The sequence below is a fragment of the Pongo pygmaeus genome, chromosome 10 (assembly GCF_028885625.2).
Source record: "Pongo pygmaeus isolate AG05252 chromosome 10, NHGRI_mPonPyg2-v2.0_pri, whole genome shotgun sequence".
NCBI classification, from domain to species: domain Eukaryota; kingdom Metazoa; phylum Chordata; class Mammalia; order Primates; family Hominidae; genus Pongo; species Pongo pygmaeus.
In genome coordinates, this window is record NC_072383.2 from 119923676 (window position 1) to 119950444 (window position 26769).

The window sequence follows — 26769 nt, forward strand, 5'->3', positions numbered from 1 at the left end:
TCAGCAGCTGGGCAGAGAGAAGGGACTAAATAAATAAAGTCTGAATGAGTAAACAAAGCATTTAAAACAAACCCTTTAGGGCTGGGTGCGGTGGCTTACACCTGTAATCCCAGCACTTTGGGAGGCTGAGGCGGGTGGATCACTTGAGGTTGGGCATTCAAGACCAGCCTGACCAACATGACGAAACCTTGTCTCTACTAAAAATACAAAAATTAGCCAAGTGTGGTGGTACGCGCCTGTCATCCCAGCTACTCGGGAGGCTGAGGCAGGAGAAACACTTGAGCCCAGCAGGCAGTTTGCAGTGAGCTGAGATGGCGCCACTGCACTCCAGCTTGGGCTACAGAGCAAGACTCCATCTCAAAAAAACATAATAAAATAAACCCTTTAGGCTGGGTGCAGAGGCACATGCCAGTAATCCTGGTAACTATCTCCTACTGTTGTGAGGATTAAAGGAGATGGTGCGTGTAGAGCACTTGGCACATATGAAGTGCTCAATAAAGAGTAGCTCCTGCAGCCTGGTGTGGTGGCCCACACCTGTAACCACAACACGCTGGGAGGCTCAGGCAGGAGGATCGCTTGAGGGCAAGGGTTCGAGACCAGCCTGGGCAACATAAAGAGACCCCCGTCTCTACAAAAAATAATAAAAACTAGCTGAGCATGGTGGTACATGCCTGTAGTTCCAGCTACTCAGGAGGCTGAGGTGGGAGGATCAACTTGAGCTCGGGAGTTGGAGGTTGCAGTGAGCTACGATCACGCCACTGCCCTCCAGCATGGGCAACAGAGCAAGGCCCTTTCTCTGGAATAAAAAAAAAAGAGAGGCTGGGCGTAGTGGCTCACGCCTGTAATCCCAGCTACTTGGGAGGCTGAGGCAGGAGAATCACTTGAACCTGGGAGGTGGAAGTTGCAGTGAGCCGAGATTGTACCATTGCACTCCAGTCTGGGCAACAAGAGCAAAACTCTGTCTCAAAAAAAAAAAAAAAAAAAAAAAAAAGGAGAGAGCAGCTGCCATTTTCAATGTTATTGATAAAAAGCAGGTGGGTGTTTCTGAAAATGCACCAGATACAGCCTTAGACTGGAAGGTGCTGATGTCTTACTGAGCCTCCAGACAAAGCTGGTGAACCCACCAGGTCGGGACTTTATGACTTGAGAAGCTCTCCTATCTATGAGGGTCCATGTTAGGGAATATTAAAGAATAGGATTGGGGGCAGTAGCTTTCCTGTAGCAAGTGCTCACCATGTGCCAGATACTGGGCAAAGGATTCTGCAGACATCCCTCATTTCATCCTCACAATCCATGAGGCAGGTATGACTATTCTTCCCATTGTCCAGAGAGGGAAAACAAGTCACATGGAAGCAAGTCACGCAGCAGAGCTAGGATTGGAACAGAAGTGCCTGCATCCTCCAACGCCTGCATCCCAACCCGCTGTGCTATGCCTCCCGTTGATGCTTTCCCATGTCTTCCATTTAGCTTTGCTCTGGTGAGTGACAAGCTGTACCAGCGGAAAGAGCCTGTCATCAGTTCTGTGCACACCAAGGTGAAGGGGATAGCAGAGGTGAAAGAGGAGATCGTGGAGAACGGAGTGAAGAAGTTGGTGCACAGTGTCTTTGACACCGCAGACTACACCTTCCCTTTGCAGGTAAGCACCTCGTAGCATCTCCCAGGCTCGTTGCTGGTCACCATCGCCAGGGCCTTGCTCCTTTCCCCTAGGATCTGGAGCCTCACTCCAGAAAAAACGCTGGTCCTATTTTAAAAGCTCTGTGAACATCCCAACTGAGAAAACCTAAAAACTGCAAAACTGGGTGAGATCCAGGAGATGATTCTTTGCTTTATCAAGTCCTACAGGGTTTCTCAAAATAGCCTCATGTCCTGGTGCATTGAAAACAGGATTTGATTCACTCATGCTTGATTTATACACAGCTTTTTAGAGGCACAGCCACCAAGCCAGCAAGGTCTGCCTAGATTCAGGACAGAGAACTTTCTACCAAAGAGTACCAGCCCTTTTAGATTGTGTAGCATTTCATCAACAAAAATGACTCCAGGAGACCATTCTTGGGTACATTTTTCCACAAAGAAAGGATGTAAATGACAAAAAGAAGAAAGGCATCGGTCACTGAGAGAAGGCGTGTGACTTCTAAATTTGCAAGCAGGGAAAATGAAAGCAGAATTGCCAAAAAGGAGAAATTAAAGTAGGGTTGAGGAGGCCAAAAAACAGATAAGGGGGCAGGAGGAACAAAGGGGCATGTTTGCGGCCTGGGGAGCTAAAATGCTTTGCAAAAACCCATAAAGCCCAAGCTGCTATCTGTTTGTTTCTAACAGTGGGTCATTAAAATCCTGTGATTGCTCAGGTGGTGGGATGCCCTAGTGCCCTTTCATTAAAGTCTGGGAAAATCTGAACAGTATTCTGATGAAGCCTGCTCCCCTACCCTCGCCTCCCCAGGTCTCTTGAGTTTCAATTTAGTGAGATTTTACTGTGTAAAAAAAAAAAAAAGAAAAACAGGAAAAGGCTGTTTTGAGACTGCATTGATAAATGACTCCTCAACCCATTCAAATGCTCCTTCACCCTCCCTCAGCTCAGCAGGGCTGCTCGTCCAGCTTTGATATTAACCCCTCGGCATATTCCAAGTTGCCCACAGATCCTGATTTCTAGAAGCTTAGAAAAGTGGAGAGGTTCGCCCAGCAAGCTGGATTATTATAATTAAGTAGTTCTCTTTTCAAAGGCCTTGCATTTTCTTAGCCTCTCCTTCTCCACAGGGGAACTCTTTCTTCGTGATGACAAACTTTCTCAAAACAGAAGGCCAAGAGCAGCGGTTGTGTCCTGAGGTAAGGAGGGGACCTGGAGTGGTGGGTCAGGTCGTAAGAGTTCCTGGGGGAGGTGCAAGTTGGAAGAAGCAGAAATGAGGACCCTGGGGTGTATTTGAGCCCACAAATATTTGCTGAGCACCTGCCTCTTTTGTGGGGTAGGGCTGGGCTGAGTGGAGGAAGAGAGAACATGTGGCAATGTCCCTCCATGGCCACCAGATCTTTGTCTGCCTGCCTCGGTCTCTGGTTCTAGCACTAGGGACCCGTGCAGACAGCAACCCTGCTCTTTCTATCTCTGGCTCTCTTCGCAGCTTATGACAATGGTGATTCTTGGCATTTGCACAACATTTCACATTTGATTTGAGGCTCACAATGACTTTAGGAGAAAAATGGCATTTTACAAACCAGAACACAGATTCAGAGAGGTTGTGACTTCCCCAGGGTCACACAGCTTGCTGCAGGCAGAGCCAGGGTTAGGACCTGAGTGTCCTCACTGACAGCTTCTCCTACGACGGTTCACAGTGAACTGTCTGCAGGGCTGGTCTTGGAAAACCCTAGCACACAGCTCTCTTGCTCATTCATCCACTTCTTAGAGTCTCAGCCTCTCCATCACGTGCATGTGCCCCCATGACTCCCTGCCACCACCCCAGACGATCTTTCCAACTTGGCTTTGCCCTCTCCAAAGAGCCGCCTCTTTCTGGAAGAGCTTCTTCCCTATCAAATCATATTTGCTTTATTCTGGGCTAGGCACGGTGGCTCACACCTATAATCTCAGCACTTTGGGAGGCCAAGGCAGGAGGATCACTGGAGCCCAGGAGTTCAAGACCAGCCTGGGCAACATAGTGAGACCTTGTCTCTAAAAACAAAACAAAACAAAACAAAAACTGTATTTGTCCTATTCTTTACCTCACCATCCTGCTCTCTGCTCTTAAACCAGCTTTTCTTCTAAGTTTATCTATACCAGCGTGTTACTGCTAGGCATTACCTATAACTCCCAACCTCCCAGGCTTCCCTCTCAGGTAACGTAACTGTGCTGTACCAGGGACCATTTCCAACACTGACGGTTGCAGCAGCGCTAGTGATACCCAGCCAGATCCTCCACTGATGAGCAGGACCAGCCCTGCCGGTGGGGTTTTGCTCACGGGACCACTCTGGCAATAAGGTCTAGCTTCCTGAGTGTCCAGGACCTCTGGGTAAAAGTGCTGTCTTTGAGTACAGTCTTTGCCATCATTTGTACCCAAACTCAGAACCAAGATAACATTCCCTTGGTGTCTATCTTGATAACACTCCCTCTAAAAGGAGAGCTTTCTACATTTGTTTTGTCCTCATCACCCCTTAACTGTCCCTGCTGCTCAGATGAAACCTCTGACAGCCAGGCCAGCCAAGCGCTCCCTTCTGTCTCCCTCCCCAGCAGTGTTCCGTCTCCAATCCAGTTTGGGGGCCTGTTTCCCTTTTGTCCCATCCTTTGGTCATCTCTACACCACACTCTACCTCCATGTACACATAAAGACACTTTTGGACTTATTGAGACTTGGAAGAAAAAGAGTTAGGATAGCCCAGAGATTAAGAGCCTGGGCTCAGAAGCTAGACTGCTAAAGGTTCAAAACTTAAATTCTTAGCTCTGTGACCTCAGGCAGGTGACTCTTCACCTCTCTGTGCCAAGTTGTGTGCATCTGTAAAATGGGGCTGAGAATAAAACCTAGCTGTTCGGATCATTGAAACAAATGAGTGAATACCTGTGACATGCTTAAAACAAGGCATGGTACATTATAAGCACTCAATGAATGTCAGTTGTTATGATTCAATGACATGTTATTCCTCAAATAGGATGTCACTCAGAGTGGCTGGAACCCAACAGGCTCCATGGAGGCACTACCAGCCCAGAGAGCACATGTGACTCTTTGGGATTTTAACTTATGCTCCAGGCTGGTTTGGGCTGGTCTAATTGGGCATTTGCCTCCTCTCTGCCCATCAACACCCCTCTATCTCGGGTTGTCTCGGTAAATATGACCAAGTTCCAGTTACACACTAACATGAATAGATATTTGCTCCAGTTATCTGTGGCTGCAAAACAAACTACCCTGATCATGGCGGGCTTAACACAAGCGTTTTATTAACTCTCACAGTTCAGTGGTTGACTGAGTTCAGCTGGATGGTTCTTCTGCTGGTCTCACTAGGGATCTCTCAAGGAGCTGCAGTCTGATGGCAGCTGGGTTTGGCATCCCTTGGAGCCTCAACTGGCACCCAGGGATAGCTAGACATCTCTTCCTCTCTGGGAACCCCTAAGAGTTACCCTCTCTTCAAGGTCTGTCAGCATTGTCTCTCCAGCAGGGTAGTCAAACTTTCTAATAGTGGCTCAGGTTCCTCAAAACAAAACAAAAAAATAGAAGCTTCCAGGCCTTCTTAAGGCTTAGGCCTGGAACTGGCAACAGCATTCCTTCTGCTGCTTCTATTGGTTTTGCAGTCACAGCATAGGCTCAGCTTCAGAAAGTAGGGGAAACACTCCACCTCTCAATGGAGAAAGTGACGAAGAATTTGTGGCCATCTTTAATCCATGCAACAATCACAAAAGAGAAGATTAAAACAAAACTAATGCTGTTTTTTTTTAAATTTTAGAATTCCTTTTGGAGAGCAAAATAAAACTGATTTCTCTTCTTTCCTGAGATTCATCTCCAGTTGATAATGAAAATGTAACTTTCCATGAGCCACAGTGAATGATCACACATTCATTCCTTCCGTGACTATCAAGACCTACTATTTGCCAGGGACTTGGGCTACAAAGAGATGACCTTGGCTATGTATTCAAAGGGTTCATAATCTAATTTGGGGAGCCACAAGGGGTGGAGACCAACGGCATGCCACGTGACAAGGCAGCCTGGGAAATAAAGAGATCATGAGAGAGTTTGAAAACTACAAGAAACATTCATTAAGCATGTACTATGTGCTAAACCCTTTCTTTTCATAACTCATTTAATCTTCACAACAACCATGCAAGACAATTTGTTGGCTTGGCATGATGGCTTACGCCTATAATCCCAGAACTTTGGGAGGTCAAAGTGGGCAGATCATGAGGTCAGGAGTTCAAGACCTGCCTGGCCAAGATGGTGAAACACCGTCTCTACTAAAAATACAAAAATTAGCCAGGCGTGGTGGTGCATGCCTGTAATCCCAGCTACTCAGGAGGCTGAGGCAGGAGAATTGCCTGAACCCAGGAGGTGGAGGTTACAGTGAGCCAAGATCACACCATTGCACTCTAGCCTGGTCGACGGAGCAAGACTCTGTCTCCAAAAAAGAAAAAAAAAAAAAGACAAATTTGTTCACCCTGCTTTTACAGATGATGAAACTGAGGCTCAGAGAAGTGAGTGAGCTGGCCAAGGTCTCTCAGCTAGAAAATGGTGCAGCTACTGCTGAACCAGATATACCTGGGTCCAAGACCTAGGTCCTTGACCTGAATCACTGTAGAAGCCACAAATTGCACAGATGACAAGGGGCAGAGGCTATTTTCACACCTATATCACGTTCTGGCTTCCCCAAGACTGGCCATGAAGCCTGCTCCCTAGAAAACAGGAAGAGAAATATGCATAAATCAGGGCAGCTCATTTCTCTTTTCCGTGTTCTGTCCTTCAGCCCTGAGACCCAGCTGGTCTCGTTTTCTTGGGCCAGGCGAGTGTCCTGGCCAATGTCTCTCAGTTCCATGTGTCCTGCTGAGTCCCCGCACCTGTTTGCCCTGCTCAGTCCTTTCAGCCACAAGGCCACTTGGACCAAGCCGCCTGTCCTCCATTCCAGCCAACATCCCTGAAAGTGATCCCTAGCTGCCCAGACCTCTGCTTTTCCCATTTTTATTTATTTGTATTGGGATATAATTCACATACCGTAAACCCCACCATTTTAAAGTGTACATACGATTCAGTGGTTTTTATTATATTCACAGAGTTGTGCAACCATCACCACCGTCTAATTCCAGAATATTTTCTTCTTTCTTTTTCTTTCTTTCCTTTCTTTCTTTCTTTCTTTCTTTCTCTTTCTTTCTTTCTCTTTCTTTCTCCTTCACTCCCTTCCTTCCTTCCTTCCTTTCTTTCTTTCTTTTTTTAGGTGGAGTTTTGCTCTTGTCACCCAGGCTGGAGTGCAGTGACGCAATCTCAGCTCACTGCAACCTCCGCCTCCTGGGTTCAAGCGATTCTCCTGCCTCAGCCTCCCTAGTAGCTGGGATTACAGGCACGCACCACCATGCCTGATAATTTTTGTATTTTTAGTAGAGACGGAGTTTCACCATGTTGAGCAGGCTGGTCTCAGACTCCTGACCTCAGGTGATCTGCCCGCCTTGGCCTCCCAAAGTGCTGGGATTACAGGCGTGATGAGCCACGGTGCCCAGCCTCCAGAACATTTTCATCACCTACAAAGGAAACCCAAAATCTGATAGCAGTCACTCCCCATTCTCCCCTTCCCCTGTGTCTGGCCACAGTCTACTTTCTGTCTCTATAGATGCCTGTTCTGGACATTTCCTATAAATAGAATCGTACATGGTGTGGCCTTTTTTGTCTGTCTTCTTTCACTCAGCATCATGTTCTCGAGGTCCATCCATGTTGTAGCTTGTGTCAACGCTTCATCCTTCTTATGGCTAAATAAGATTCTGTGTATGAATGTACCACATTTTATTTGTCCATTCATCCGTCAGTGGCCACTTGCGTGGTTTCCACTTTTTTGGCGATTCTGAGTAGTGCTGCTATAAGCCTTCGTGTGCACATCCTGGTGGATATCGAATTGCTTCTCCACGTCTTAGTAACACACGTCACTTACTCCCCACTCTCTCATCCTTCTATCTGCAGTATCCCACCCGCAGGACGCTCTGTTCCTCTGACCGAGGTTGTAAAAAGGGATGGATGGACCCGCAGAGCAAAGGTACCTTCTGTTTCTTTTCCCGAGACCCTAGGGGTGGATGGTCTGGCATCTTGGTGACATTTGTGATGCCCAGTTCAGGTCTTCAGCCTCTGCTCTCAGCTGCCCTCTTCCACCATCACCAAGCCATAGGCGAGTCTGCCCATGCTTCGGCTCTGTCCCCAGCAGACCAGCTGCTGACTGTAAACATGACTCCAGTTTTCCAGTGAGAGAAGAAGCTCCTAAAAACCTAGCAGGTTCAGGATTCTAATTGGTAGAAAATTCACATGGCCTATAGCATCATCTGAGTATTCTAAACTTTCCCCCTGAATTTCCTCAAAGGTTGAGGACCATAAACTTATACCCCCAGGGAACCTGGCAGCAATACCCATATTAACCAGCAGAATTTTTTTTGTTTTTTATTTTATTTTATTTTTTAAACATTTTTTGTACTGTTTTATTTTATTTTCATTTGATTTTATTTATATCTAAGAGCAGTGCTATTGAGATACCTGCAGAGTTTCTTTATCTCACGTTTTAACTTAAAAAGGCACAGGGCACCGAGTGCAGAGGCTCATGCCTGTAATCCCAGCACTTTGGGAGGGTGAGGCAGATGGATGCTTGAGGTCAGGGGTTCGACACCAGCCTGGAAAACATGGTGAAACCCTGTCTCTACTAAAAATACCAAAACTAGCCAGACATGGTGGTGCATACTTGTAATCCCAGCTACTTGGGAGGCTGAGACATGAGAATCACTTGAACCTGGAAGGCAGAGGTTGCAGTGAGCCAAGATCGTGCCACTGCACTCCAGCATGGGTGACAGAGCAAGACCCCATCAAAAAAACCAAACAAACAAACAAAAAAAGGCATAGGGCAATTTTTAAAATACTGCAAATATTAAAAAAAAAAAAAAAAAAATCAGTGGTTATAATGCAAACACACACAAAAAGGCATATGCCCATTACTGCATTCTACTCCATACTGTATGTGTATTTGAGTTGGTATAAAAGTTTTTTTAACATTGCTCACTATTTAATTAATTCTCCCTTGGAAACTGATTAATCATCCTGACACTCCAGGAAGATGTGCCATGCTGATTTCATGGCTTTGCACATCCTGGACAGGCTGTGTACCCCTTGGGGGACTTGTGCCCCTTTGAGAAGCCATGTTCTAGTCCATTTATACTAAGTGAGAGCATACACCTGTTTCGCTCCCCTCATGGGCACCTTTTCTTGTAAAGAAACAAAAGAGCCAGCAGAATCCACAGTCTTTCTGTGTTCTCTCTGATCTTTATTATGTTTTGCTTGTTTGCCTTGCCTTGTGTTCATTGTGGTTAGGATGGGCTTGATGGAAGCTGAAGCTGCGTGGGTTGGAAAGCCTGGTCAAAGCCTAGTCTCTCGCCTGGGTTGAGTTAATGATGTCCCTCCTGGAGAACATCCTCTCCGCAGTTCTTTCACATCTGTGGTTCTACGATGCTTTGACCCCTATAGGAATTCAGACCGGAAGGTGTGTAGTATATGAAGGGAAGCAGAAGACCTGTGAAGTCTCTGCCTGGTGCCCCATCGAGGCAGTGGAAGAGGCACCCCGGTGAGTCGCATGGGGAGACAGACACAGTGGCCCTCAGCGGCGACCAGATGAGGCCTTGCCGAGGCTGCTTGGGCCTTCCCCTCTCAGCACAGCCCTGCAAAGTCCTGGGTCCTACCGGCTTGGGGACCCCTGCACTCTGGATGCACTGCTTGGCACAAACTAGTGTCTCTGGGAGGGCCATGGTGGTTGGTAAACTATTATAACAATCCTGTACCAACTGGTAAATAGCTACTACCCTGAGCATCCTTGGGTGTCCCTGGCCCCCTTCCCTCCCCCAGATCTTCCAGGGTACCCCCAGACCCCCTCCTCTAGTGCCACAGCAGGATCCCTTCTGACTTGTCAGTGTCCATACTGAGTGATTAAGGATAGGAAGGAAGGAGGGAGATGGAAGGGAAGGATGAAGCAAGGAAAGAGAAGGGGAAGGGGAGGAAATAGGAAAAGGGGTGAGGGTAAAAGAGGGGAGGGAAAGGAAGTTTTCTCAAATTAAATGCTTACAATGACATACAGATTTGGTGGTTCCTTGTATTGATGCTTCACTTCAATACACAAAGTCACAATGTTAAATCTCAGAAGCCACAAGGGCTGATGTATTTCAGCAGAGAATAATTAGAAAGACCTGGATTCAATTCCTAGCTCTAACACATTTTTGCTGTGTGTCCTTGGGCAAATGGCTTAACCTCTCTGAGTTTCAGTGTCCTCACCTGTAAAAGCTGAATAACAATTTCACCAACTTCATAGGGCTGTTGTAAGGATTAAATGAGATGATACTTGTACAGTTATTGTAAGGTAAGCCCCATGCCTGGCTTACACACACACACACACACACACACACAATCTGCCCCTAGAAGTGTGGTGGTTCTAGACCAGCACTATCCAATAGAACTTGATGCAGTGATGGAAATTTCTGTATCTGTGCTGTCCAATAGGGCAGCTATTAGGTACATGTGGCTATTGAGTACATGAAATGTGACTACCGAATTTTTGAAAGATAGATGACAGATGATAGATGATAGATAGATAGATAATAGATAGATAGATAGATAGATAGATAGATAGATAGATAGATAGATAGATAGATAGATAGATAGAGTCTTGCTATGTTGCCCAGGCTGGTTTTGAACTCCTGGGCTCAAGCGATCCTCCTGCCTTGGCCTCTCAAAGTGCTGGGATTACAGGTGTGAGCCATCGCTCCCAGCCTGAATTTTTAATTTAATTTGAATTTAAATAGCCACACATGTCTAGTGGCTACCATATTGGACAGCGCAGTTCTAGACCGACGTGATTCAGGATCATTCCCTCAGCATTGTGGGGCAAAGAGAAAACTGCCCCAAGCTGGCCTATAGAAGGCTCAGGCGAAGGTTTTCCAATGCCGAGATGGGGGGTGCGCTCAGCAGCATCACCCCTCATGGTTCTCAATCGCTAATAGCTCCACTCAGGTTCATTTCTAGGTCAGGGGCATTTCTTTGTCACAGAAGGAATCACCCAGCTGTGGGAGATACAGCAGCCTCCACTCAAGTAGTCCTTGTTCAAGACAAGTGGCCCTTGACTGACTATAGTTTCAGTTCCAGCTCTGCCATCAACTCACTCATTAAATAAACTGCATCTCCAGTGTGCCTGCCTCTGGGCTGGATTTTGACGTGACCTGGGCAAGCAACTCCCTGAACTTCAGTTTCTCATGTATTATATGAATTAGCTAAAATGGTTCGTTTAATCATTCATTCAACACATCCATCACCATGTAGTAGGTGTTAGATATTTATTTCATACATAACTACGTAACTACGCATAAGAGACTTTGCTAAGTTTTAGGTAAAATACAAGTCCCAATTACGGAGCAAGTCTCAACCTCTGTACATACCTGAATGTGTAATTACATCAGTGTGAGAGGTGCCACAGTAAATGCCACTGGGTCTTGTATTAGTCCGTTCTCACACAAAGAACTACCTAGCCAGGTGCGGTGGCTCACGCCTGTAATCCCAGCACTTTGGGAGGCTGAGGCAGGCAGATCACTTGAGGTCAGGAGTTCGATACCAGCCTGGCAAACATGGTGAAACCCCATCTCTACCAAAAATTACATAAATTAGCCAGGTGTGGTGGCACACGCCTGTAATCCCGGCTACTCGGGAGGCTGAGGCAGGAGAGTCGCTTGAACCCGGGAGGTGGAGGTTGCAGTGACCCGAGATCACGCCACTGCACTCCAGCCTGGGTAGCAGAGTGAGACTCCATCTCAGAAAAAAAAAAAAAAAAAAAAAAAAAAAGAACTACCTGAGACCGAATACTTTATGAAAAAAAGAGGTTTAATTGACTCACAGCTCCACAGGCTTAACAGGAAGCCTCAGGAGACTTACAATCATGGCAGAAGGCGAAGGGGAAGCAAACACATCTTACCATGATGGAGCAGGAGGTGGGTTGTGGGGGATGTGCCGCACACTTTTAAATGATCAGATCTCATGAGAACTCACTCACTATCACGAGAACAGCAAGGGGGAAGTCCGCCCCCATGATTCAGTCACCTCCCACCAGGCCCCTCCTCTGGCACATGGGGATTACAATTCAAGATGAGATTTGGGTGGGGACACAGAGCCAAACCATACCAGATCTCAAGAAGGGAGAAATTCTTGGAGGAGCTGGAGGGGCTTTGTGGAGAGTTTCAGAATGCTTTGCCCACTAGGTTTGCTGTATCCATTTCTCTTCATGCATCCCAAAGACCAAGCCAAGAAACCAGAAGCCTCTGGTCCCACTGGCCCATGGGCTCCCTAAGTCACCACAGTCACTAATGGCAATTTTGCCTGTCTCTCTCCCAGGCCTGCTCTCTTGAACAGTGCCGAAAACTTCACCGTGCTCATCAAGAACAATATCGACTTCCCCGGCCACAACTACACCACGTAAGTGCCCAGGCTGCCTGGCTGTCTTAGTTATCTACTGTTGCGTAATAAATTATCCCAAACCTCAGAAGCCTGAAACAACAAACGCCTATTGTCTCCCATGGTTTCTGTGGGTCAGGAATCTGGGAATGACTTTGCTGTGTGGTTCTGGCTCAAGGTCTGTCAGGTTGTAGCCAAGCTGTCAACCAGGCCTGCAGTCATTTCTAGGCTTGACTGGGGCTGGAGAACCCTTTTCCAAGCTCTCACACAGTTGCTGATGGGAGGGCTCGGTTCCTCACCACGTGAACCTCGCCCTAGGACCACTTGAGTATCCTTGATATATGGTGGCTGGCTTCTCCCAGAGCAAGTGACCCAAGAGAGACAGAGCAAGCAACCAAGAGTATAACCAAGATGGAAGCCACAGTCTTTGGGAGTGAGACCCCAACACTTCTGCCATATGCCATTGGTCACACAGATCAACCCTGGTCCAATGTAAGAGGCCACTGCCCAGGGGTCCCAGGAGGCAGGGATCATTTGGGGCTTTCATGGAACCTCTCCACCACACTGGCTCACTCCTGGGAAAGAGACAGATCTGTTTTCAATCGAGATGTTTGTTTGCTTTTAATTATGCACAGGAGAAACATCTTGCCAGGTTTAAACATCACTTGTACCTTCCACAAGACTCAGAATCCACAGTGTCCCATTTTCCGACTAGGAGACATCTTCCGAGAAACAGGCGATAATTTTTCAGATGTGGCAATTCAGGTTGGTGGTGCTTTGTACACTGGGATGTGGGGCTGTGTGTCTGGGGATGGAGGATGTCAAACAGCCAAAAGGCCGGGCCACTGGGTCTTCATAATGTGGCTCACATTTACTGAGCATTTAGTAAATCCACCTACTGCGCTAAGGACTTTACCTACGCTACCTCGTCAAATCCCAAAACAATCTTATAAGTGAGAGCTACTTGGTGTATTCCTTTCCTGTGGCTGCCGTAACAAGTTACCAAAGCTTAGTGGCTTAAAACAACACATATTTGCTTATGTTGCCAGAGATCAGAAGTTGGAGATGATTTTCCCTGAGCCAGGGCTATGCTCCCTCCGGGGCTTTAGGGGAGAATCCAGTTCCTCAGCTTTTCCACCTTCTGGAGCTGCATTCCTTGCATTTCTTCAAAGCCAGCAGTATAACATCTTGCCTCAGTGGTCACTTTCACTCCCTATCCTGTGTCCAATCGCTCTTTGCCTCTGTCTTATAAAGAGAGAGAGCACTTACAAGAGGGGGCATTTAAGGACCAGCTGGATAATCCAGGATAATCTCCCATCTCAAGATCCTTCATTTAGGCTGGGCACGGTGGCTCATGCCTGTAATCCCAGCACTTTGGGAGGCTGAGGTGGGCGGATCACCTGAGGTCAGGAGTTCAACACCAGCCTGGCCAACATGGTGAAAGCCCATCTCTACTAAACACACACACACAAAAAAAAAAATAGCTGGGCGTGGTGGTGGGCTCCTGTAATCCCAGCTACTCGGGAGGCTGAGACAGGAGAATTGCTTGAACCTGGGAGGCAGAGGTTGCAGTGAGCCATGATTGCACCACTGCACTCCAGCCTTGGTGACAAGAGGGAAACTCCATCTCAAAAAAAAAAAAAAATCCTTCATGTAATCGCATCTGCAAAGAGCTTTCCCTAGGGGAGTACTAGGAGGTAAAGCAGAAAAGATATTTGATAGAGTTCCCTGAATTCCAGTCTAATAAGTTTGGACTTGATCTTTAATGGGGGCGTGGGGGGCATTAAAGGTGTTTAGGTACAGGAGTGGTCTGTTGAAAGTTGTATTTTAGGACAATGAGTTTAACGGTGATGTGTCCCAGATGGGGGTAGGGAGAGTGAGGAGATGCGATGGTGGCTGCCACAATAACACTTGTGCGAGTTAGATGGGGCTGTACATACGGTTCTTCAATTCAGCGTTTTTCCTCTAAAAACCTTAAGCAATCATGGCTATGCAGGGAGATGTCTGGCGGTTGCATAACTCACACCCAGCAGCCGTAGAGACTGTCTCTTGTTGATCCTTCAGGGCGGAATAATGGGCATTGAGATCTACTGGGACTGCAACCTAGACCGTTGGTTCCATCACTGCCGTCCCAAATACAGTTTCCGTCGCCTTGACGACAAGACCACCAACGTGTCCTTGTACCCTGGCTACAACTTCAGGTAACTCCAAGGCCCAGGTCAAACTCACCCAGTGGCTGAATCGCATTCCCAGGAACTGATGAGACTAATTTTGGTTTCCAAGGCAACAAGATGAATGAAAAAAGACTTTCTCTAAGAACTAGGCGATAACTGAATTTTTTCCATAATTTTTTAAAATTCTCAAAAGAGACACACACTCTTTATTTTTTACTTATTTATTTTTTTGAAATGGAGTCTCGCTCTGTCACCCAGGCTGGAGTGCAATGGCGCCATCTCAGTCACTGCAAACTTCCGCCTCCCAGGTTCAAGCGACTCTCCTGCCTCAGCCTCCCAAGTAGCTGAGATTACAGGCGGATGCACACTGTTTATAAAACAAAACTATTGGGAAACAGAAAAGCATAGGGGGGGATCAAAATCACCCATAATTCCTCTACCCTGAAATAATCAATAACAACCCTTGGGGGAATTTTCCTCATCTGTACCAATTATTTCATACAGCTCCTGTGAGACCATTGCATATATATCTCTCTCTCTCGTGGTATTCTGTGGGGTTTTTCATACCCCAGTCACTCAAAATTCTTTGTAATCATCACATTAATGATCATAACTTTCCATTTTGTAAGTGAACAAATAACAACTGCTACAATTCAGGGAGTGTTTTCTTTTCTTTTTTTTTTTTTTTTTTTTAGATGGAATCACACTCTGTTTGCCCAGGCCGGAGTGCAGTGGCACAATCTCAGCTCACTCAACCTCTGCCTCCTAGGTCCAAGCGATCCTCCCACTTCCCAAGTTTCTGGGACCATAGGCATGTGCCACCACACGCAGCTAATTTTTGTATATTCAGTAGAGACGGGGTTTCACCATGTTGGCCAGTCTGTTCTCGAACTCTTGACCTCAAGTGATCTGCCCGCCTTGGCTTCCCAAAGTGCTAGGATTAGAGGCATGAGCCACTGCGCCCGGCCCAAGGAGGGTTTTCCATACACCAAGCACTCCCCGTCACCATCCCTAAATCTCCCAACAACCCTGGAAGGAAGATATTGTTTCTGGAAGATGATTTGCCCAAGACCCACAGCTGATAGTACATGCTGAATAATTCTAACTCACATCACTCTGACCCCACACTCACACTCCATCCCTTCCTTCCCATCTCATGATTTTCTCACCCACGCCTCCATGATTGACTATTTGAGTTGCTTCCAGTTTTTCTATTACAAGTAACCACAGTGTGCATCTTTGCACATAAACTTTTCTTTGAATTCCAGGTTACTTCCTTAGGATAAGTTTCTAGACTTATTGAATCAAAAGTTGTGCACATTTTATCATATGCTTTTTATTTTTAAAAATATCTACGGTTATAATGTTTGGTTTTTTTTCTGAGACAGAGTCTCACTCTGTCACCCAGGTTGGAGTGGACTGGGTGCAATTATAGCTCACTGCAACCTCTGCCTCCCAGGCTCAAGCGATCCTCCCACCTCAGCCTTCTGAGTAGCTAGGACTACAGGTGCACGCCACCATGCCCAGCTAATTTTTAAAATCTTTTTGTAGAGACAGGGTCTCACTACATTGACCAGGCTGGTCTCAAACTCCTGGCTCAAGCAATTCACCTGCCTTGGCCTCCTAAAGCGTTGGGATTGCAGGTGTGAGCCACTGCGCCTGGCCTATAATTTTCATTTGTAGGATTTTTATTTGGTGCTTTTTCAAAGTCATCTATTATTGTTCCAGTGAGTCCCATTCTTACCTTAAGGATCCTAATCCTTCTGTCCATTCTACTGCATCATTCCTTTCATACCAACCTATTATCTGAAGTAACTTGGGTGGGAGTTCTCCTCGTGGGCTTTGAAATACTGTCTTCAGTAGAAAAGATCTTATGCAAAGTTCTGCATATGCTGTATATGATGGAGTATTCCTTATATATTACTCAAAGCAACCTCATAAACTGGCAGGCAGCCCCTTAAATGTGTTTCTGTTTCTGTTTTTTTGTTTTTTGGCCTGCATGATGTTTTAAAACTTGAGACAGGCCAGGTGCGGTGGCTCATGCCTATAATCCCAGCACTTTGGGAGGCCAAGGTGGGAGGATCACTTGAACCTGGGGGTTTGAGGCTAGCCTGGGCAACATAGGGAGACCCCATCTCTACAAATAATTTTTAAAACATCAGCCAGGTATGGGGGCATGCACCTCTGGTCCCAGCTACTCAGGAGGCTGAGGCAGGAGGATTACTTGAACCTGGGAAGTTGAGGCTGCAGTGAACCGTGGTTGTGCCACTGCACTCCAGCCTGGGTGACAAAGTGAGACCCTGTCTCAAAAATTAATAAACAAAAATAAAATTTGAGACATTCTATGTAAAACCTTGGACTTTCTGCTTTTTTGAAAAATTAAACTATTTGATAAAAAAAATTAAACTATTTGACAACCCAAGGTCCGTATCTTACATGGTGGCCACTGGCTGGAGCTGAGTGTCAGTGGTCCTATTTAGAAAGGGGCTGGGCTTTCTGGTTCTTCACTGTCCCCGCCACTCCTTAGTGCTTATACCTGGCCCGCATCACTCATTTCTGTCATCTGCCTGGCCCCTGTAGGCATTTGAGTTTGAAACCCTTGACTTAAAGGTGGGCTGATGCTTTTTGCTTCCTCTGGGTCAATGGAATTTCATCCAAGGCAATGAAACCAGCTCCTAATTGTGATAACTTTTTGATCATCCCCTGCAGCTGTGCTGAATAGGCTTATGGCCATTAGTAAGAAGAGAGGACAGGATGAATGGTCCCTTGACTGCCCTTCCAGGGTGTTTTTCTAGCTGTCAGCAGAAGCATGCGGGGCAGTGTACCAATCAGGTGTCAGCAAATGTCCTTCCAGTGGCTGAGTTGAGCCCAAGAACATCTGCTCCTGGAGAGATCGGAGCCCTCTGAAGGCCTGAGCCAATTATGATGTTAATATTCTTTTAGAACAAAGTGGTAGAGCATTTGTTGTCTGGAATGAGCACCTGAAGAAATCTTTGGCCAAAAATAAATTGTTGAGGGCTGGGAGCAGTGGCTTATGCCTGTAATCCCAACACTTTGGGAGGCCGAAGCAGGAGGATTACCTGAGGTCAGGAGTTCAAGACCAGCCTGGCCAACATGGTGAAACCTTGTCTCTACTAAAAATACAAAAATTAGCTGGACATGGTGACAGGTGCCTGTAATACAGCTACTGGGAGGCTGAGGCAGGGAGAATTGCTTGAACCCGGAAAGTGGAGGTTGCAGTGAGCCGGGGTCATGCCGCTTCACTCTAGCCTGGGCGACAGAGTGAGGCTCTGTCTCAAAAAAAAAACCTTAAATAAATAAATAAGTAAATAAATTGTTGAGGTCTGATGGGTAAGTGGACAAATTATTTTCCAGCAGACACACAAAAGAGAAGGAAATTACAGGCTATAGGAGGTATTTCAGAAAATATAACTTTCTAAAACATAGGAAGTTGAAGAAGTTGATCACATTACAGAATTCCGTCCTTTACAAAATGATCTGTGGTGAAAAGTCCTTATTCAGTGAATAGGTGATTCCGCTTATGCACGACCTGTGTGAAGTGGATCAGGCCACACAGAATGCACGACGCGCTTCTCAGGCCCAGCAGGAGTATGTGTCTGTGTTAATTTCCTGTGGGTGCTATGACTAATTGCCACAAATGCGGTGGCTTAAAACAACAGAAATTAATCTTCTTATAGTTCTGGAAGCCAGAAGTTTGGAATCGAGATGTCAGCAGGGCCACACTCGGCTCTGATGCTCTACGGGAGGGTCCTCTCTTGCCTCTTCCAGCGTCTGGTGGCTCCAGGCATTCCATAACTTTATAGCAGCGTCATTCAGATCTCTGCCTCCATCCTCACATGGCCTTCTCCCGTGTCTCTATGTCTTCAATCTCTTTTTTTTTTTTTTTTTTTTGAGACAGGGTTTCACTCCAGTCTCCCAGACTGAAATGCAATGGCGTAATTTTGGCTCACTGCAACCTCTACCTCCCGGGCTCAAGCGATTTGATCTCTCCTTTATCTTATAAAGATACTAGTCATTAGATTTGGGGCTTACCCTAAATCCAGGATAATCTCATCTTGAGATGTTTAACTTAATTATATCTGCAAACACTGTATTTCCAAATAAGGTCATATCACAGCCACTAGGGATTAGATACTTGAACATATTTTATTTGGGGGCTCAACCCGTTCCAGTGTACGAAAAACACACTTGTTCAAGGCCCAATGTTTCTCAGGGCATGGCCCACTGACTACCTGCATCAGAATAATCACTTGGTAACTGTATTGGAAATACAGACTCCTAGAAACATCTCAGAGCTTCTGCAACCACTCTTTGGGGGAGGGGCTCAGGAGTCTGCCTTTGAACACACTCACCCCAAGTGATTCTTTTTTTTTTTTTTTTTCTTTGAGATGGAGTCTTGCTCTGTCCCCCAGGCTGGAGTGCAGTGGCATGATCTCGGCTCACTGCAAGCTCCGCCTTCCAGGTTCACGCCATTCTCCTGCCTCAGCCTCCTGAGTAGCTGGGACTACAGGTGCCTGCCACCACACCTGGCTAATTTTTTGCATTTTTAGTACAGATGGGGTTTCACCATGTTAGCCAGGATGGTCTCGATCTCCTGACCTCATGATCCACCTGCCTCGGCCTCCCAAAGTGCTGGGATTACAGGTGTGAGCCACTGCGCCCGGCCATCACCCCAGGTGATTCTTGCCTTCAGTTTAAGAGCCACCGTAACAAGACTCTGGAAGCAGAAATTCACATGCTTACTACACAATGTTAACCTTCCCAGGCAAACCAACTCACATAGGAGATAATGCCAATCCCAGGGTAGGCAGTGGCGATGCATGCTTGCTTGCGTATTAAAAAACAAATCACTGGCTGGACACGTTGGCTCATGCCTATAATCCCAACAATTTGGGAGGCTGAGGTGGGTGCATCACTTGAGCTCAGGAGTTCAAGCCAGCCTGGGCAACACAGTGAGACCCTCATCTCTATAAAAAATATTTAAAAATTAGTCAGGTGTGATGGTTTGCACCTGTAGTCCCAACTGCTGGGAGGCTGAGGTGGGAGGATGACTTGAGCCCGGGAGGCGGAGGCTGCAGTGAGCTGTGTTCGAGCCACTGCACTCCAGCCTGGGTGACAGAGCCAGATCCTGTCTCAAAAAACAAAAACAAACAACAACAACAAAGATAAATCACTCAATATAGCAGCAGGAGAAAAAGCTCTCTTGAAATAGTCATATGCAAAGAAATTGAATTCCCTCCAGTCAGAAAGAGGCACTAAAGTGCCTGAGAATATCTGATCGATTTCAATGTCAGGTTTTGAGAGGTTTTTTAAAAACATTTTCAGATGTTTCTTACTATTTTTTTGGCAGAACATCTGCCATCTGCTTTCTTCTCTCCCCACATCTTGTAACTAGATGGTGAATTAATAACTCAGAAAAAATATATATGTATATGTAACCTTATCTAAAAACAATCATCAAAATGTGGTGAGAAGAAGGGGCAGATTTAAAAGTTTTATGAAGCATTCGTTTTAAGCCTCCTTAATTATTCTTGAAAAACAAAACACACCACTTTTCCTGAGTGCAGCACTGGTGAGGGTTGCATATCATGGGTGACTGATGATTTGTGCCTGGGGCTTAATTTTTAAAGTTAGTACTGAGTGATGACAGAGAGAGGTCAATGCCACTGAAAGAATATTTTGTTTGTTTGTTTGTTTGAGAGGGAGTCTTACTCCCTCACCCAGGCCAGAGCGCAGAGGCATGATCTTGTTCACTGCAACCTCTGCCTTGTGGGTTCAAGTGATTCTCCTGCCTCACCTTCCCAAGTAGCTGGGATTACAGGTGTCCGCCACCACACCCAGCTAATTTTTGTATTTTTAGTAGAGATGGGGTTTCATCATGTTGGCCAGGCTGGTCTCAAACTCCTGACCTAAGGTGATCTGCCTACCTTCGCCTCCCAAAGTGCTGGGATTACAGGCGTGAGCCACTGCGCCTAGCCAAGAAGAATTTATTACATACTTTTCCCGAGAGATGGGGCCACACCACACCATGCCAGGCCACACCAGGCCATGCCACGCTAGACAGGGCCACAGGAGGAAGTACCAGATTCGGTCAAGAGGCAGAATAAAGGGGAAAGAATGATCCAGAGCTTTATTGTGTTGCCCAATGGAAGGGCAAGGCAGGACTGGGGAAACAGTTTAGGGTTAACTACTTTGAATAATGCCAGTGGGTTCTGAGTTACAGGAATGGTCTCTAAATGTCTGGCCCTCACCCTACCTGTCCCTAAGGAGAAATACTGGAGAGTTAGAAAAGGAGGTGTTTGACGGATTGGTTGGAGGGTTTGTAATATGATTTCACACCTTCACAAAAGCTGGATTGCAGAGGAGATGTAAACAACTTCAGCCTTCGGAGGCCAAGATGAAAGGATGGCTTGAAGCCAGGAGTTCAAGGCTGCAACAAGCTATGATTACACCACTGCACTCCAGCCTGGTTGAAGGAATGAGATCCTGACTCTACAAAACATTTTTGAAAAAATTTTTTTTTCTTTTTTCTTTTTTTTTTTTTTTTTTTTTTTGAGACAGTCTTGCTCTGTCACCCAGGCTGGAGTGCAGTGGTACCATCTTGGCTCACTGCGACCTCTGTCTCCTGGGTTCAAGTGATTCTCGTGCCTCAGCGTCTTGAGTAGCTGGGATTACAGGCATGTGCCACCATGCACGGCTAATTTTTGTATTTTTAGTAGAGATGGGGTTTTTCCATGTTGTCCGGGCTGGTCTTGAACTCCTGACCTCAAGTGATCCACCCGCCTTGGCCTCCCAAAGTGCTGGGATTACAGGCATGAGCCACGGTGCCTGGCCAAAACTTTTAAAAATAAAAATTAGCCACGTGTGGTGGTGCACGTTTGTAGTCCCACCCAGCTACTTGGGAGGCTGAGGTGGGAGTATCACCTGGGCCCAGGAAGTGGGGGCTGCAGTGGGCTCTGATCATGCCAGTGCTCTCCAACCTGAGTGACAGAACAAGACCCCACCTCAAAACAAAACAAAACAAAAAACACAACTTCAGCCTTTAGTTTGGCCCTGTGATTAATGATTGCCAAATAGACATACAAAGAATCTAAGAAAATACAGTTTGCTGAGGTGTGCCTGTCCCCAGTCCAGTAATTAGTATGCAAGATTTATCACCACCCACTCCCACTTTGTTCTAGATGCCAAACCTCTTCTTCCCCCTTAAGGAATAGTCATATTGCTTGAAGTTATTTTTTTTTAAATTTCTCTGCTTGTTGTTAATCCTGTGTTGGTTTAAAATGTGCATTTTAATCTTAAGCGACAAGCTGATTTTCTGTCACTCTGAGATGATGCAAGTACAGTTGGTGACACGGGGAGCGGGGAATGCTCTTTTGTTCCAGGTGGTTGGAGAGAGACCCAGGGCTTTGGATTGTGTTCCTTCTCCTGCCACCTGTCACAGAGCCAGGGGACAGACCAGGAGGACTAGACGGGCCACTGTTTTGGCTTTTCCTTCCATAAAATACCAGCATTTTTTGCCAGATGCAGTGGCTCATGCCTGTAACCCCAGAACTTTGGGAGCCTGAGGCAGGCAAATCACTTGAGCTCAGGAGTTCGAGACCAGCCTGGGCAACATGGCAAAAGCCCGTCTCTACAAAAAATACAAAAAATTAGCTGAGCATGGTGGTGCATGCCTATAGTCCCAGCTACCTGGGAGACTGAGGTGGGAGAATCACCTGAGCCTAGGAAGTCATGGCTGCAGTAAGCGGTAATCCTGCTACTGCACTCCAGCCTGGGTGACAGAGTGAGACCCTGTCTCAAAAAAAAAAAAAAAAAAAAAAAAAACCCAAAAACCCAGCACTTTCAAAGAGATCTTATAAATACAGATCCTTTTCTTCCTACAGATACGCCAAGTACTACAAGGAAAACAATGTTGAGAAACGGACTCTGATAAAAGTCTTCGGGATCCGTTTTGACATCCTGGTTTTTGGCACCGTAAGTCTCCTTTCCCAGCTCTGGGCACCGGCATCCTATGACTGTGTCCTAATTACTGCTGTGGGGCCTCCATGGAGGGAAGGGTTTTGGTCTCAGCCATCAGCTAGCACTGGGCATTTCATACATGGGATAAAAGAGGAAGAAGATGTCCTCGGGCTGCTGTCCCTGAATGAGTCATCTGATGAGTACAGGAGTGGGCCTGGAAAGCAATTCTAACATTCGGCTTTAAAAATACTCTGATACTTAACAAGAGAGAGAAAGAAATCTCTCGGTAAAATAGTTTGTAAGTAACAGAATCCAATTCAAATTGGCTTAAGGGAAAAAAAAACATTTTGAGTGGGCTTTTTTGGGTTCACATAACTGAAAAAATCCAGGGGTTATTTTTAAGCTGCAAGCATGGTTGGATCCAGGTGTTCAAACAACAACATCATCATCAAGAACTTGCCACCCTCCGTGTCATATATACGTCCTCCTTGGTCTTGGCAGCCATCTCTCTATGAAGGTATCAGGCAGCACCTTTGATCTGACCAGTTTAGCAACTTCAGTGAAAAGAAAACACCTCTTTGCCAGAAGGTTCAGCAAAGGTCTCAGACAAATGTCATTGGCTCTGATTGGCCCACTATGGATGACATGCCCACTGCTGAACTAATCACTGTGACCAGGGTCATGCCATACTCCCAGTGGTTGGTCTTGAACCAGCCCTAAGCCAGCCCAGGGGCCAGCAGAGAGGCCAACACCCCAGCCCCTTCAACACACACACACAGACACACACACACACACACACACACACACTACATGGACTGAAAAGAAAATTGGAGTGTTGCCTTCTGAAGATGGAAGGAAAAGATGCCAGGTATGCAAAAATCAACATATCCCACAACATCCTGTTCAAGAGCATGTTATCTATGTAAGATGGTGATAAGCAGGACTAGAAGCAATAAGATATAGCTGAGAGAATGCAAAGACCACTGGGAATAAAAACCACAAGGCTGGGCCGGGCACGGTGGCTCATGCCTGTAATCCCAGCTCTTTGGGAGGCTGAGGCGGGTGGATCACAAGGTCAGGAGTTCGAGACCAGCCTGGCCAACATGGTGAAACCCTGTCTCTACTAAAAATGCAAAAAATTAGCTGGGCGTGTTGGTGGGTACCTGTAATCCCAGCTACTTGGGAGGCTGAGGCAGGAGTATCTCTTGAACCCAGGAGGCGGAGCTTGCAGTGAGCCGAGATGGCGCCACTGCACTACAGCCCGGGCAAGAGTGCGAGACTCTGTCTCAAAAAAAAAAAAAAAAAAAAAAAAAACCCACGAGGCCACCCAGACATTCCTTCCCTCTGCTTCTGAAGTAATGTCAACCGTTTTGGAGGAGAAGCTTGTCTGAAACCCTCACCTTGTATGGAGAAACGATAGCCCTTCAGTGGGTCTCCCCTTAATGTGTGGGCCCCAGTGCTTGCTCATGTAAAACTTTTATGGGTCCAAGCACACCCCGCACAGCTGAAGCAGGATGCCTGAGAGTCAGTTTCAGTCTGCATAGTCTCTGCCTTGGCCAGCACTTGAACGCATCTATCCAAGTCACAGCATGAGGCTCCGCTCCCTGATAGAACCAACAATTGCACATGGAAGCAAAAGAGCGTTGCTCTGAATTTCACCTGAGTAAACTCTCCCACTCTGTTTTTAGGGAGGAAAATTTGACGTTATCCAGCTGGTTGTGTACATCGGCTCAACCCTCTCCTACTTCGGTCTGGTAAGAGATTCTCTTTTCCACGCTTTAGGAAAATGGTTTGGAGAAGGAAGTTACTAACATGGTGCTTGTCTGCATTTCCCCAGGCAACTGTGTTCATCGACTTCCTCATCAACACTTACTCCAGTAACTGCTGTCGCTCCCACGTTTATCCCTGGTGCAAGTGCTGTCAGCCCTGTGTGGTCAACGAATACTACTACAGGAAGAAGTGCGAGTCCATCGTGGAGCCAAAGCCGGTGAGGCCGCTGTGTCACAGGACACCAAGACACGGAGAGATTCCGTGAAATCACTGAGAAATGCACGGAAGTTAGGCCCAAATCACAGGCTTCATCCTACAGTGGATAGATACGTCTCTGGGCTCTACCCCGATCAACCAACTCTCAGATAAATTTTTTGGTCTTAGAGAAGAATAGAAACAAAAATGGAGGGGCAAGATAGAGGGAAGGCAAATTTTTATGTCTAGGACTTGCCAATTTTGTCACTTATTTATTTATTATTTATTTTCAGATGGAGTCTTGCTCTGTCACCCAGGCTGGAGTGCAGTGGCATGATCTCGGCTCACTGCAGCCTCTGCCTCCCAGGTTTAAGTGATTCTCCTGCCTCAACCTCCCAAGTAGCTGGGACTACAGGGACACACCACCACACCTGGCTAATTTTTATATTTTTAGTAGAGATGGTGTTTAGCTATGTTGGCCAGGCTGGTCTCAAACTCCTGACTTCAAATGATCCACCCACTCGGCCACTGAGCCCAGCCTGTTTTGTCATTTATTAAATTGGTATGGCCAAAAAAAAAAAAAAAGAAAAAAGAAAAGAAGAATAACGACTTTGGAGAACAATTTGGCAGTGACTAATGTTTAAATGGGACATACTTTACAGCCTGGCATTTTCAGTTCTCCATACCTGCCCTAGAGAAACACTCACGTGAATACCCAAGCGTACATGAGTACAAGATGTTCAAAGCAGGATTGTTTATTAAATTATCAATAATATATGATTATCAACAGTGAAGAAATAGCATCTAACCAAATATCCAACAGGTGAATGGTGAAAGAAACTATGGTAAATCCATAGAAAGAAATACCAGGCACCAGTTTAAAAAAAATGAGATAGATAATAATAATGGCAAACATTTACACAGCACTTCTAAATGCTTTATCTGTTAACTCACTCAATCTTCACAACAACCTGATGTAGACAGATGCTACTATTATCTCTTTCTATATGTGAGGAAATTGAGCCTCAGAAAGGTTAAATAATTGGCCCAAGGCTGGGCGTGGTGGCTCACGCCTATAATCCCAACACTTTGGGAGGCTGAGGCAGGCAGATCACTTGAGGTCAAGAGTTCGAGACCAGCCTGGCCAACATGGTGAAACCCCATCTCTACTAAAAATACAAAAATTAGCCAGGTGTGGGGGTGCACGCCTGAAGTCCCAGCTACTTGGGAGGCTGAGGCAGGAGAATTGCTTGAACCTGGTAGGCAGAGGTTGCAGTGAGCCGAGATCATGCAACTGCACTCCAGCCTGGGTGACAGAGGGAAACTCTTTCTCAAAAAAAAAAATATATATATACACATATATGTGTATATATATATGTATATATGTATATATGTATATATGTATATATGTATATATGTATGTATGTATATATATGTATATATGTGTGTATATATGTATTATATATATGTATATATATATGTATTATATATATGTATATATATATGTATTATATATATGTGTATATATATATGGCTTGACAAGAGGAGATCTCCAAGACATTTTGTTAAAAGAAAAAAAAGCAAACTGTAGAACAATATATATGATATATAGGTAAAAACAAAAAAAACGCTAGACACAGAAGCTAATCTATATATTTTCTGCATGTATACTATATATACACAAGTGTACACACACATACATATACATATGTGTGGGTGTATATATGTACACAAAATTGTACCAGTGGCTGCTTCTGGAAAGGAGCTTAGGGTGGGGGAGTAGTCAAAGAGATTTTAGCGTCATCTGTATTGTTTTGATTTGATTAATTTGGACTTTATTAAGTAGGTCCTCTGCATTCAACTCCATGATTTCCCCCAAAGAGAAATCTCTGGTACCTAAAAACAAAGACGATTGGCTGGATGCGGTGGCTCACACCTATAATCCCAGCACTTTGGGAGGCCAAGGTGGGCAGATCACCTGAGGTCAGGAGTTCAAAACCAGCCTGGCCAATATGGAAAAACCCCGTCTCTACTAAAAATACAAAAAATTAGCCAGGCGTGGTGGCGCATTCCTGTAATCCCAGCTTCTCCGGAGGCTGAGGCAGGAGAATCACTTGAACCCAGGAGGTGGAGGTTGCGGTGAGCCAGGATGGCGCCATTGCACTCCAGCCTGGGCAACAAGAGCGAAACTGCGTTTCAAAAAAAAAAAAACAAAGACGATTTCTTTGTCTTTCTCTCATCCAAGAACATGATTGTCCTGTTCCAGCAGCTGAATGCACAATTCACTGTCCATTGTATATGCATTCACAATTTGAAATAAAAGTTCATCTTTGCAGCTAAAACTAATCACCACTTCATGGCCCAAGATGAGATGAAATTTCACAAACATATAAATAATTTAAGGTGCAATAGTACAAATTTCTGGAGATACTGAATCTAGAGTTACTGAAATTGAGAGAATATAACAAAGAAATTTTATGCAGCAATTGGGGGGTCCAATGTAAAAACATTAAGCAGTAAGCTGT

At 45.8% G+C, this 26769-nt stretch overlaps 1 protein-coding gene across 1 annotated transcript in view; it reads left to right on the plus strand.

The window, feature by feature from the left end:
* Positions 1-26769, plus strand: part of P2RX7 (purinergic receptor P2X 7) — a 56450-nt gene that overhangs the window by 21483 nt on the left and 8198 nt on the right. Inside the window, exons 2-11 of the mRNA XM_054444658.2 lie at positions 1468-1636; positions 2752-2820; positions 7626-7698; positions 9165-9261; positions 12066-12146; positions 12761-12890; positions 14190-14326; positions 22204-22294; positions 23968-24033; positions 24117-24266. Of these exons, the coding sequence (XP_054300633.1) occupies positions 1468-1636; positions 2752-2820; positions 7626-7698; positions 9165-9261; positions 12066-12146; positions 12761-12890; positions 14190-14326; positions 22204-22294; positions 23968-24033; positions 24117-24266 (1063 nt within the window). The remainder of the gene's footprint in view (positions 1-1467; positions 1637-2751; positions 2821-7625; positions 7699-9164; positions 9262-12065; positions 12147-12760; positions 12891-14189; positions 14327-22203; positions 22295-23967; positions 24034-24116; positions 24267-26769) is intronic.